The sequence below is a fragment of the Clupea harengus genome, chromosome 13 (assembly GCF_900700415.2).
Source record: "Clupea harengus chromosome 13, Ch_v2.0.2, whole genome shotgun sequence".
NCBI classification, from domain to species: domain Eukaryota; kingdom Metazoa; phylum Chordata; class Actinopteri; order Clupeiformes; family Clupeidae; genus Clupea; species Clupea harengus.
Genome location: NC_045164.1, coordinates 14,470,222 through 14,483,036, shown reverse-complemented (window position 1 = coordinate 14,483,036; position 12,815 = coordinate 14,470,222). Strand labels below are relative to the sequence as shown.

The window sequence follows — 12,815 nt, the reverse complement described above, 5'->3', positions numbered from 1 at the left end:
TTGACATTACTTACTACAGCTCTCTAACCCACGCTACTAAGCACTTCTCTATTAAATATTTCTAGACTATGGTCCCAGTGAAAGCTGAGCTCCGTTTGGCTCAGGCTACCATTTCACTATCATGATGCAGAAATCCAATACCAGGGCAATGGAATGGAAAGGTCACTGGCATACTTTACCATGAGAACAGCCCTACAACCAAGAAAGGGCAATACAAATACAAAGGTTATTTCTTGTATTTACTAGTTTATTTTCTAACACTCTGACACCCGGTGATTTGAAGTAACGATTCATTTTATTGCTCAATCACCCTTTAAAACACAGCACAAATGTAGTCACTTATCTCTGTCCAGAAACTAGGAGTCCACCAACTAAATGATAAAATAATACACAATCATACACAAGATCATACAAAACTATAAATGTAAATTACACTTTTTTTCTACAATAGCCATATTTAGCCTCAGGGCAAGTGGTGTATCACATGATCACGATGCATTATTTTATTTATTTTTTAACACAGTGTTGGAAAGAGGCCATGGTGATAATGTCTGATGATCTGCTAAAGGGAGTTTTTATCATCACTTTGTGCACAGCATATAACCATATAACCATATGAATCAAGTGTACTCAGTTATTGGTGGATCACTTACTAATCCTTGACGTCGAGCCATTGTGGATACAAAAAATGCTTTTGGCTGCAGCATACCTGACTGAAATGGGGCCTAACACTCCATTTTGAGTCTGAGCAGCAATCATGGGATTCAAGAGAAGCATAACAAGAGGCAAAAATAATAGACTTAAAATCGAGAAGAATTTATAAAGTTCACTTCATTTTATTTTATTATTTTTTCCATACTATATACTTTGCTCAAATATAGTAAATTAAAATCAAAGCACATCAATATTTAATTGTTTTTTTTTTTTAAACAAAATCAAAAAGTTACTAATAAAAGTAATTTCACAGGGTATGAAATCAAACGAAGGGGCAAACAGTCCTGTTGACAACTCTCAACCTCAGTCAGTAGTAAAGCACTGCAGATTTAATGCAAGTTACACTCGCTAAGCCTGTCAGAGTCCCATGGGGTGACGTTGCTGAGAAAAAGAAACTGCAATTCATAAGGACTCCACTGTAACAAACCTGGCATGTAAGATACTACACTGCTGACAAAAATATGCCATTTTTTACAGAGCGAAGCATTACATACATAGATACATACATGATGGAATGCAGTAATAAACACTTGCTGGCATGAATGATCATAATTACATCACAAAGCTTCAGTTTCAATGTCTCAGTTTTACCTAGTCCTTGGTCATGTTAACAATACCTATAAAAAGTCCCGCTCCAACCGAGGCATCGGTGAAAGAGGGATTTGTAGGAGCCAGCTCCTATGTGAGTATGAATTGTGTGAATAAAATACAGTTGGTTCCTAATAACAAGTTGAATCAAACCCACATTAAATCATTTCAATTGTGTGAATGAAAAACTGATACAAATGTCTGAGAGAAACTGCCATGTGAGTTTGTATCACCATTGTTTACTAATGAGTCTAGAAATCTGAATCCACCTTTGACCCTTGTGACTGCGACTGCCTGGGGGGATACACTGGGAAATATTGTAATGCCTTAGTCACAACCCCTGTACTAAATTGAATCATACTGGTATTTATTTTTTCCCAGTACAGTTACCCACTGTTACGTGTCTAAAACTGAATAATCTGAGTTGCTGTGATTATATACAGGGGGACTTAAAATGTTCTTGGATGAATCTCTCTTCTTTCCCCTTATCTGAGTAAGTGGGAACAGTTTTGAAATATGTGCAGATTTGTGGCCTGGTCTTCTGTTCTACTTTTCTCCACTGGGTGGCAGAACTCAACCTTTCAAATGTTTTCCCCTTCGGCCTTATACAGGGCATGGCAGTGGTACATACTGCAGCTTGATTTTCCAAATGTATTCTTTCAGATTTTAAGAATTGTACTTACATTTACTGTACCTTGTACATTTAAATCAATTAGAATATTTTTGTCAATTGGGAAACCAAAACAAACCCAAAACAGGCAGTGCTATTTAAAAGTACATTCTAGTGCTATTTAAAACTGCAATTACAAATAAACCCAATGTATACCCCTGATTTAAATGTGTGTAGAGAAATATACAGTACCCTTAGCACTGCAGCAGCCCAGTGTTGCTTAGCATCTCTTGAATTACAGTGTAAACAAGTATCATCCCTTCACAACAGACACAGCACCGGCTGCAGACTGCTCCATAGACAGCAACTCACCCTTGTGTATTATATTAGTACTGCAATGCATGTTCAAACCATATTTTATCTTTATCTCCCATCATTTTGCTTTAATAAGATGTCTGTGGAAGTGTGGTCATGGTAAAACAGGACTTTCTAATTGGACACCATTCAAGGCAAGCACTATGATAGTATTTACTTCAAATGTCATTAGGGACTGCAAATGTAAGAGAAACAACTTATGGATTTCTATACATTACTGCATTAGAGTTTATGTGGATGACTAAAAGCATGGAGGGGATGTTCTCTCTTTCCCAATACTTTTTATTCATGGTAAGAACCAGAAAATGTGCACAATGTTTTCTCAAAATCATAATCTGCTCTTTAGAAAAGAAAGGTGAAAATAGCAAAGATGGGCTGGTGTTACAGTGAAGATCATCTGGCTCTAGTAACTGGTAGAAAATGTACAAATGTGAATCATTGTACAAAAGAGTACATTCTCTCTTCCATTAGGCCAAGATGGCTTAACTCAACGTTATCTCCACCTCATCATAAGGTGCAAATCAAAGCAAAATCATTACAAGCGAAGGAATGAATGGCTTAAAATCAGTGTTAATGTCCCTTGGTATTTTTTTCTTTTTTTGTGGAAAAAATGGTATGATCATTAGAGTGATCTGCTTTCCCTCATTGCATTTTCCGTTCCTTTTTTCATCCAGAGTAGGTTGGGATACAAATGGAATTATATAAAACATGTGATTTCTACTGAAAACTTCAAGTTTGCCTCTTTTTCTATCACACATACAATAATAGAAAGGAATTTATTCATATTAAAATGGGGGAACCTGGTTATCAGGAAATTAAAAAGTGCTTGAATGCATTGTTAAAGACTCCATTACAACCGGTGCAGACACACACAAACACACACACACCTACACACACACACACACACACACCCCACTCATACACACCTCCAGCGGCGCTCAGACCCAATGCAGTTGACACACACTTGGAGTGGCGCACATCAGGTCCTGTACAACAGCAGTACAATGGCAGTAGTTGGAATGTTCCATGATCTGGCGCACACTGATTTGTAATGATTAGCCACCAACTTGCAGGAACGAAACAAACAAACAAACAAACAAACAGACAAAGGGTAAATAATATTAAAACCGGAGGGAGACATCGGTCCTCATCTTTCCCCACTCCAGAAGAAGTCTGGCGCCCCCTGTGGTCTAGACATAGCCACAGTTAGAGCAGGTCCATGGGGTAGGTTGGGGAGGGCTGAGGTGGAGGGGGGTCATTATGAGGCATGGGGTCACACATGGAGAATCTCCATGCTGTAGTCCTCCGTCTCTGTGTACTGAGAAGAGTTTGTGTCCGACTGTGCCGGGGCGAGAGCCTCCTTGTTCTCCAAGTTGGGCTCCATGAGTGGCGGTTTCTCCGAAACAATCTTTTTACAGGTCTCTGGGCGGTTCTGCACATATATTACTCTGTTGTAGGCCTTCAGTCTCCGCCACAGCTGGATGTAGACTTTGCATTGCACATACATGAAGACCAGTCCGCCCGTGAAGCCTATGGCCACCACTACCAGCTTGGTCCAGAATGGCCATTCCAATATCCCTGCAAAGGCACACAGAGATATGAGATGCATGTTTCCCTGTACACACCATACAATCAGCTAATCAAGGAAGTATGTGATTTGGGAAGTTCCTGTTAAAGAGAGGCTAATATAATTATAATCATCATAAAATGTAATACTTTGTATTTACAAAATATGTATTACATTTTATGTCATGTATATACATATAGGTATGTACAGTAAGGAGTGCAGAGAGGTACATTCCAGAATCCAGAACTGTTTGTAAAGAAGCATCAAACCATATAAATACTAATATCATAAACTGACTAAGCATTAGGAATGATGGGATATTAGTTCTTCAACAGAATGTTGTATAATGAACATCTGGACAGTAAAGCTGTCCCTTTGGCCGGTTTAGGATTCTGGGATATAACTTAGTGTATATGATATATACATGGTCATCACTTCACAGCGAGGGCCAACACCAAACAGGAGCAGTAATGACATTTGAAGCACAAACAGGGTGCCAAATGAAAGGAAAAGAACACAAGCTCTTGCTTGGAAGAAATGCAGATCTGCAGCACATCTGCAACCTCGCTCACTGGGCACACATGATGGGGAAAAAAGGACACAAAAGCTTCCTCTGAACCTTCAAATGATAACAAATATGATACTCTTTCCATAAAATATTTGTAATGGCTTTTAAAGAAACAAAAATATCCATCATGTTTTTTTCTTGCCAATTTGCAGAGCTCGCCAAAAGTGACACAGGAAGTCATTAAGAACGGTTCTGACTCAGAATTAAAAAATAACAAACTAATTTCATTTTTCCTGGAAAGCCCTGTTCCTCTCCACTACTAAAGAATATGAATATGAACTCAATGTCAACACTGTATATGTTCAGATGTGAGCTGCCAACACGTGGGCTGTAGGAACCACAACTACTCAAACTATTGTCAGATCTACCACAGGTCCTTAATAAGAAATGTTATACTGTACTGCTTTTGGAGGCTCCATATGCAAGGCCAGGATGCAGCTTAAATTTCCCTGCCAAGGTGAGCATTGGTGAGGCACAGAGAAAGGCGGTTAGTATTTGTGGATAGGGGGGGGTGGTCCACTGCTCTATGTGGGGACCAGGAGTGGAGGGACACAGTCTAAGCCAAGCCAGCAAGGGAGAAAGTCAGGTGAGAATGATGCCATCTTCCCTAGTGAGGATCACCGGAGCCAGCGTCGCTCCCTGCTGCCTCTCATGCACTGTACTCTATTGAGACATAATGTGATGTGATATTCTAAGGCGCTCATTCAGAGTCTTCGAGCGGGCCTCTCACCGAGGCAAAAGGTACCCTGCCAATGAGTGACAGCTGTAAGTGTTAGACCTCATTTCACAGCAAACTGCTACCTGTGACAATTTCACCATGACCTCCGCCTGCTACGCTTCTGATAATAGCATGGCGCCGAGCTGAGCTGACTGCTGCTGAGGAGGTGAGCGTCTAAGGAGACGCGGAGAGTGTTCAGGTTGTGGATGCTGGGGCAGTATGATTGGCTCGTCAGGTCAGAAATGATGGATGAAACAACCAGATCATTTCTACCGTATGGGGGAGGGGGTGGGGCAGGGAGGGGAGGTTGAGGAAGGGGAGAGGCAATCATGTAGAGTATAAATATACATAGAGCACAGCTGCAGTGCCAGTATTGATTAGTAGAACAGATTGAATATTCGGAGGGTTTACCTGGTATTCTCCCGGCTGCATGGTTAAAGAGAGTGGGGGTATACTGCAATTACTAAGGATAGGAGGAAGCTATTGGCAGGTTGGGAAGGCATAGGATCTATAGTCCTGCATACATTAGCATCTGCTAACAACTCCCTGGCACAACCAGTGCTGTTGATGCTGCAATTATAGTGGATAGTGTGTGACTTATTTTAGAACATTAGATTAAGTCCTGTAGCATTTTTTGTGGAAACATGAGGGTCTTGAGGCGGGTTCACATGGCATAAACGCACTGTACCTCTTCTCTGCAGGGCTGCAGAAATGATACAAAAATATCTACCAAAAGCAGCAATCAACCCTTTAACCCGGCCAACCTCTCCCCATGAGTCATCACATTAAGGTAATATCAGTTGTTCTGTCGAGTCATTAGTGTGAGACAAAAACACAACAATCCCACCAGGACCCTCTCCCACACACTGCACCACCCTCGGGGTCACACATCAAGGGAAGGGTCAGGAGCAACATGGAGAGACACTTAAGGCAGCTTACGTCAAATTCTGTTCCTTCCATCAGATGAACCACATTGATCCCACCTCCCCACACCCCCCGCCCCCCCAACAGCAGCTGCGTGTGGGCTAGATGTGGGCCAGATGTGGGCCGGCTCAGGGGCCCTGTCCTCACCCCGCACTGGTATCAGTGGAGCAGCTGTTTTACATGGAGCTTCAAAAAACTAGAGAGATCTGAGGCACATGAAACATAACAGCATCTTCAGCGCATCCTTATCTGCGCTAAGTGCCGTCGCATGGAAATGAGAAACTAAATGAGAAAATAGGGGGCGTCATTAGGCTGCTCTAATCATTCCCTTTTATGGGCGAGGTGATCACCAGCCGAGTCATTTTCCCCCTTCGCTAACGGGCTAACGCTGTGTGATATCTGGAGCACTGGTCTGAGCCTGGGGAGGACAGGAGAGAGGGCAAGAGGAGGAAGATGAGGAAGAGGAGGCCTCGCTAGGCAGACCAACACTTGGTTGGGGGGGTGGTGGGGGTCGGGGGGGGGGACTAACCGTCTCTGATCTCCTCCGCCGTCCGGTCGATGAGCACATAGAGTGACCACACCACGCAGGTGATGGCGATGACGTGGAAGGTGACAGAGCACATGATCTTCCTCCTCTCACTCGCGGTCATCTGCAGCTTCTCCCACTGAGAGACAAACACATGCACACACACACACACACACACACACACACACACACACACACACACACACACACACACACACACACACACACACACACAATTAAACACATGAACACATGGGGTACAGCACTTCACAGTGAGACATATACAAACTAGATCACAAGAGCAGGTCCCCACTGTTAGACACTTATGCTTTTCCCCACTACAAAAGAAACAATCATGTAAAAATGTCATTTGGAACCATTTGGTATTGAAAGAGACACACAGTGTCCACAGTGTTCTACTCAGCATTGCACTAGCCTCTCCTACTGAGAGGCATGCTCAGGCACGTACGCACACACACACACACACACACACACCCCAAAGCTTTTTCTCCTGCTGAGACAGATTAACAGACAGACACAAACACTCTCATACATACAAACTTTCACCTGCAGGTTCCATCACTTGAAAATAAACACTCACTCAGACACACACACACACACACACACACACACACCACACACACACACACCACACACACACACAGAGAGTATCCCCACACAGATGGAATATTATGCACTGCAGTCGCTCTCACGGTGCGACTAAAATACAACTATGGTGTAAAGTTGGTGTAAAATGCACACAAACCATCACAAAGGAGCGATCACAAACACAAAAAACACACACACACAACCCACAACAAAATAAGATACAAACAAAACACAGTCTCTTCACTTGAACATAGAGTTTCCAGCATAGTATGAGTGGATAGCGCTCTCCATGACAACCACAAAGACAGCACAGGCTGCAGTAGCCTGGCCTTTCCCCTCTAAACTGCAGGATAAATATTTGATGTGGATCAGTCAGCGTGATCTTAGACCAGTGGTGGCTCTTCAACTATTTATAGGCTGTAACTCAGTCCAGGACCCCCACGAAAAAAACATTTCGTTGTAAGGCCCTGAAGTGCTTCATTCGCTGTTCAGTCAGTTCATTCCTATTGATAAAGAATTCCATTTAATTACGGATGCACGCAAACATTTCCAGGAACAGCGAGTAATCCCAGCCTTGGCATTTCGATGGCGCCCTCAATTCCAAAGAAAATGGCTTTAGTGTGAACTACAGACTGACGTAACACATATTTTGTTTCTCAGCTACACAAACATTTCCAGCACACAGAGATCAAAGTTTTGCCATTGATTGGATAAATGGGTTCCATCCCAAAAAGCATGAATCATGCCTAGGGAGGACAAGGGGAGGGGAGAGGGTAGCACACCCACCCAGGCAGGCAGGCAGGCAGGCAGGCAGGAAGGCTACTTACATGATGTGCCTGTGCTACACCACATTGGAGTGCTGTGTTTCAGCCCTGTGACACAGAGTCTGCCACCAATTTAGCCTTAATAATTGATCATATGGCAGCCAGATAATAACAGAAGGTATACATACACCTACAAGTACACATACATACTTAAACCATAGATGGATGGATAGACTGAGCGAGAGAGAGAGAGACAGACAAGTAGACAGACAGACAGAGAGACAGCGAGAGTCAACATGGAGTCAAGATTATTATAAAATATTGAAATGGAAAATGAAGCACAAACATTTCCAGCACAGAAAGATGAAAGTGATTATGCTGTGTCGCAGAACAAATTCTTCTAAAAGTAAACTAATATTTCCACCACAAATGCCATCCCCCCAAAACAAGAGTGCTTGTCAAATCTTTTCCCTGGCACACATTAATGCGAACAAATATATATATATATATATATATATATATATATATATATATGTGTGTATATATATATATATATATGTGTGTGTGTGTGTGTGTGTGTGTTGCCTGCAGGGCTGAAACCAGCCGATCCAATATGTTTCGACGCGGCCTTGCCGACCCGGAGCATTCTGAATGCGATTGATTCTAGCGAAAGGGTCAAATGCTGACAGCTGGGCACAGAGTCACCTCCCACCTGATTGGCCTGGCTGTCAGGACCTGCCTTGTGTGTCAGCATCCGCCCTAGAGCACTAAACATGAAGTTCATGAAGTTCATTACGAGATGTCCTCTCTGAGGACTGAGGGACAGGAGGCACGTCACTGGTTTTCCTCAAAAGACTAGACATCGAGGCAGAGGGAATTCTGCTATGAAGGCAGTAGTCTTGAGCTAGAATTGTTTCATTGTGTTCCAGGAAATACCCAAAAACAAAGATTTTTAAATTGTATCTTTGACAAAAATTAACCCAAACGTCACACCATTATTAGTTCTTTGCCATTTCACCAGTATGCCCAATTGTACCATTTAATTGGGATGAAAAACATTGAGTCTTCTTTTGTTGGGGAGAACATTGAAATGAGTCATACATTCAATAGAACAAAGAGAGGACAGATGAGGAAAAGAACATGACCTTTTCCACATGTTGCTGAATGGTTAGCTGAACAAACTCAAAGGTTATGTGTTATTGCATGTGAAAGTGGGAGCATGTGTGTGTGTGTGTGTGTGTGTGTGTGTGTTACCTTGCGCAGTGGCTTGAGTTTGGTCTCCATGATGAACTCATACTTGCAGAGCTCGCAGCAGCGTGTGTCAGAGCTCTTGATCCACTGCTGCAGGCAGGACTGATGGACAAAGCGCAGGCTGCCTGTGCAGTGGCATGGTGTGATCAGCGGACTCTCGTCATCCCCCTCACAGTGACAGATCCTACACACACACACAAATATATATATATATATATATACTTACAGTCAAACTGTCTTTAGAAAGGTTCACATCTTGGAGAAAATGTCCTTTACTCTATGTATTTAGTGAGTCATACAGAAAAAGGCTATTTTACATTGTCACACATTCACTGCATCTATGAACACTATAGCATGTCAAAACTACAACAAGCTAATTTTGTAAAAATGGGAGCACGTGGGTGCATTTTGTTTACAAAAACGCCTTTGACAACAGAGACTGAGACTAGCTTTCAGGGGTGAAAAAGAATGAAAAAGAATTTACAGAGATGAGACTGTTTTTCCGTGATGAACAAAGGTGAAATTCAATCGAGAAATTCTGCACTGTTCTCCCATAGGTGATGTATTTGGAGATGTGATGTGTGTGGATCTGGGAGAGGCTCGAGAACAGACCATAAAAAGTTGAGAACATTTCTGTCAGGCATGTTTGAGGACGCCACCACAGAGGGAGGCCTAACCTTCCATTTCGTCAGCTAGAGCCCATTCTGATTACACCAGAGCCCAGTGCATTAAATCAACACTCTCAGTTCGCCGATAGAGCCTTGGTTTTTAAGGAGAGAATCGATCCCACATTCATTATACAGATTGTGTACAGTGGACCCTTTAACAGCCTTAAATCATATCAGCGCCAGCTGCTGGCACTATGCGGCTAGTGAACAGATGACAGGAGCCATTTGTCAGTACGGAGGAGTGGAGGAGAGAGATAAGATACAGATTGCTAAAGTTAGAGGGAGAGAAAGAGAGAGAAAGCGAGAGTGTTCTATGGGAGAGAGGCAAGGAGTCAGGCTGCACTTTGAAAAATGTAATTTCACAGCAGCAGCTACCATCAAAAAATGTGAAAACTACTTAAAAGAGTGCACACACAAATGTGTTTACAGAGATGCAATATAAACACATGAACGTGTACATACATATTCATCTACGCAGCAAACACAGGGAGAAAATACAGAAAGACAACACAAGCACAGCATTGGGGGAATGTTGTCTCTAAGAGAGCTCGTGGTGGATGTGAAACACAAGCGTCAGGCCAGCCGTCCACTTTCACATCTCTCGTGTTTGAGGAACTGCTGCCTGCCCTGGAGCTGTTTACCAACTCACAGCATCAGAAGACAACATCAAAGACACAAAAGCATTAACAGCGCTCGTGAAGTGTATGGAGGATGCAGCGAAAGCCTCCTATGCCTCCACAGCTTGAAAGAGCCTTTTGTGGACACGCTATGATACATCATCAGGAAGCCAGTGGAGATAATTGCTTTGGAAATGGTCAGAGGCTGGGAGGGAGGGAACTGGGAGCAGAACAATTATAAAGCCCTTTGCAGCCATTCCACCACTCTCAGATGCCCAGATAAGAGAGACACAATAAAGACTATGATGGTAGAGCAACCATGATCAAAACAGATGAATGGGTTTTTTTTGCTGGGGGTCAGTCTTAGCAGGTATTCAATATCAACCACATTCTATGTGGTTACCACCTATACCTGTTGTAAATAGTTTTTAACTAAAATGTTTTAGTTTTTTTTTCCCACTCAATTTCTTCCATAACTATGCAATAAGTTCATACAGTAACATCAACAGGAACAGGGTGATATCTTGATTCAAATTGACCTTAATGCACTGTGTGGACCACCCAATGTGTTACCCAATTACATTTTGTCTAGTGCAAAAATGTCTTCCTTGGTAAACCCCTCTTTTTCTTAGAGGATAGATTGTGCCTGAGACCATTTGGCTTTTCTGAGAGTGAAGGACCAGGATGTTATTTGTTTCCAGGCCCTACTGATCCGGTCAAGGCCTTACAAGATTAAAAGACAGCGTTAACAAAAGCTAAAATAGGCCCTCTTTATCTCCTAGACACGACAGACTTTCCATAGCTTCAGACAACTTCCTGCAAAGACACTCTACCAAGAAAGTAGAGATACAGACCACTTGCAGTTTACCTTGAAGCCATCTTGTTTGGATGCGCTGCAGCATCCTGTAGCCTGCTTTATGTGCCACTACCAGGCAGTGCTGTTTTCATTTGAGGTTTAAAAGCACAGCCATAATATATTTACTAATGATAATAAAGTCTAGACTCACATATGTTCCCCTTTGGCTCACTATATTTATTTTGAAGAGATAGCGATTAGTGTGTCTAAAGAAAAAAGGACAGGCTACTAGATCAAAACTAAATCTTCTCAAGAAGTCCTTCGTACCGTCACAATGCTTGGGTCTGTCATCTGAGAACATCCGACCATCACAACTGACAAACCACCTCCATGATAACCATCCCCCCCCACTGGAGGGCACATTAAAATCATGAAGTTGCTTCTGTTTTAGTATGCACTCTCACTCCTTTCTTTCAAAATGTATTAAAATTGCATGACCTATCTGTTTTTACAACACCGTGGTGATATTGCAACATGCGCAAAGGGGGAGTAATAGAACAAGGTGTTTTCTTCTTCCTCCTTTGCTTTTTCATGCCCTGTGCAGCAGTAAGTTAGAACTTCTTAAGCTCATCACAGACTCCTAGATCCACCCAGATTACGGGGCTAAAATCCAATTAGTACATTTAAAAAGCCTTCCCCATTCTTTGCCGCCTCCCCTCTCAGGTGGCCAAGCCCCAGGTCTGTGTGCTCGGGGTGCTGAGCCTCCTGTGTTTCAGCAACTACTTGATGCAGTTTTGAGAGGCCATGGAAGAGAAGAGTGTGTCCTGTCCTATAAAACTTCCTGTGGAAAATAAAAACTAAGAAGGACCACAGAGGAGAGGGTTATAAAATAACACATCTACTAATAAATGGCTCCCTGACGTGACCTGGTTTCTTGAGACAGTGTGACATTGTCAGTTTGTCCTCAGCAGTCAGTCCTTCATCACTGCGTTGGCTGGTCTCCGCACTGGGGACGCCCAAGCTCACGACTCTGTGTTGCCATTAAATGAATATGCACCATTCCTGTGCTATTCAGAGAACTTTGGAATCTCTCTGTTAACACACACACACACACACACACACACACACTTTCTCTCTGGCATAACCCTTCATCATGCTGATACACGTTCTTGCCGCTCATGCGGTCACACATACAGGTGTGCACTTAGCCCTGAGCCCCCCGGGCATCATTCCAGCTCGCTGACCTGACAAGCTTCGCCACAGAACTCTGGAACACACAACATCTCGGGCTATTTTAAGGCAATAATCTCTGCCACGCTCTCTGAGCTCCCCGCACCTCAACTATTTTCAGAGCACGTGTTTCTGCAAGGCGGCGTGAGTGCTGCTTCCAGGAGGACATGTGGAAACGGGAAGCTGGCCCGAGACCAAGCCCAGGCTGTAAACAAATCAGGTGGTGCCACTGTGAAAGAGCACTGAGGCTCCAGGGACCAGGCCTGAAATCAGAATCTTGGCTGTGGGTT

At 43.0% G+C, this 12,815-nt stretch overlaps 1 protein-coding gene across 5 annotated transcripts in view; it reads right to left on the bottom strand.

The window, feature by feature from the left end:
* Positions 1-820: 820 nt before the first annotated feature.
* Positions 821-12,815, bottom strand: part of march8 (membrane-associated ring finger (C3HC4) 8) — a 61,160-nt gene continuing 49,165 nt past the window's right edge. For 3 of the 5 annotated variants that reach the window (XM_031578702.2, XM_031578703.2, XM_031578705.2), the window contains exons 6-9: positions 9,218-9,398; positions 6,594-6,729; positions 4,824-4,871; positions 821-3,865 (exon numbers count right to left, since the gene is read on the bottom strand). In XM_031578702.2, coding sequence (XP_031434562.1) covers positions 3,561-3,865; positions 4,824-4,871; positions 6,594-6,729; positions 9,218-9,398 — 670 coding nt within the window. In that variant the 3' untranslated portion in view covers positions 821-3,560. The remainder of the gene's footprint in view (positions 3,866-4,823; positions 4,872-6,593; positions 6,730-9,217; positions 9,399-12,815) is intronic. The other 2 variants (XM_031578706.2, XM_031578704.2) reach the window with 1 other exon arrangement.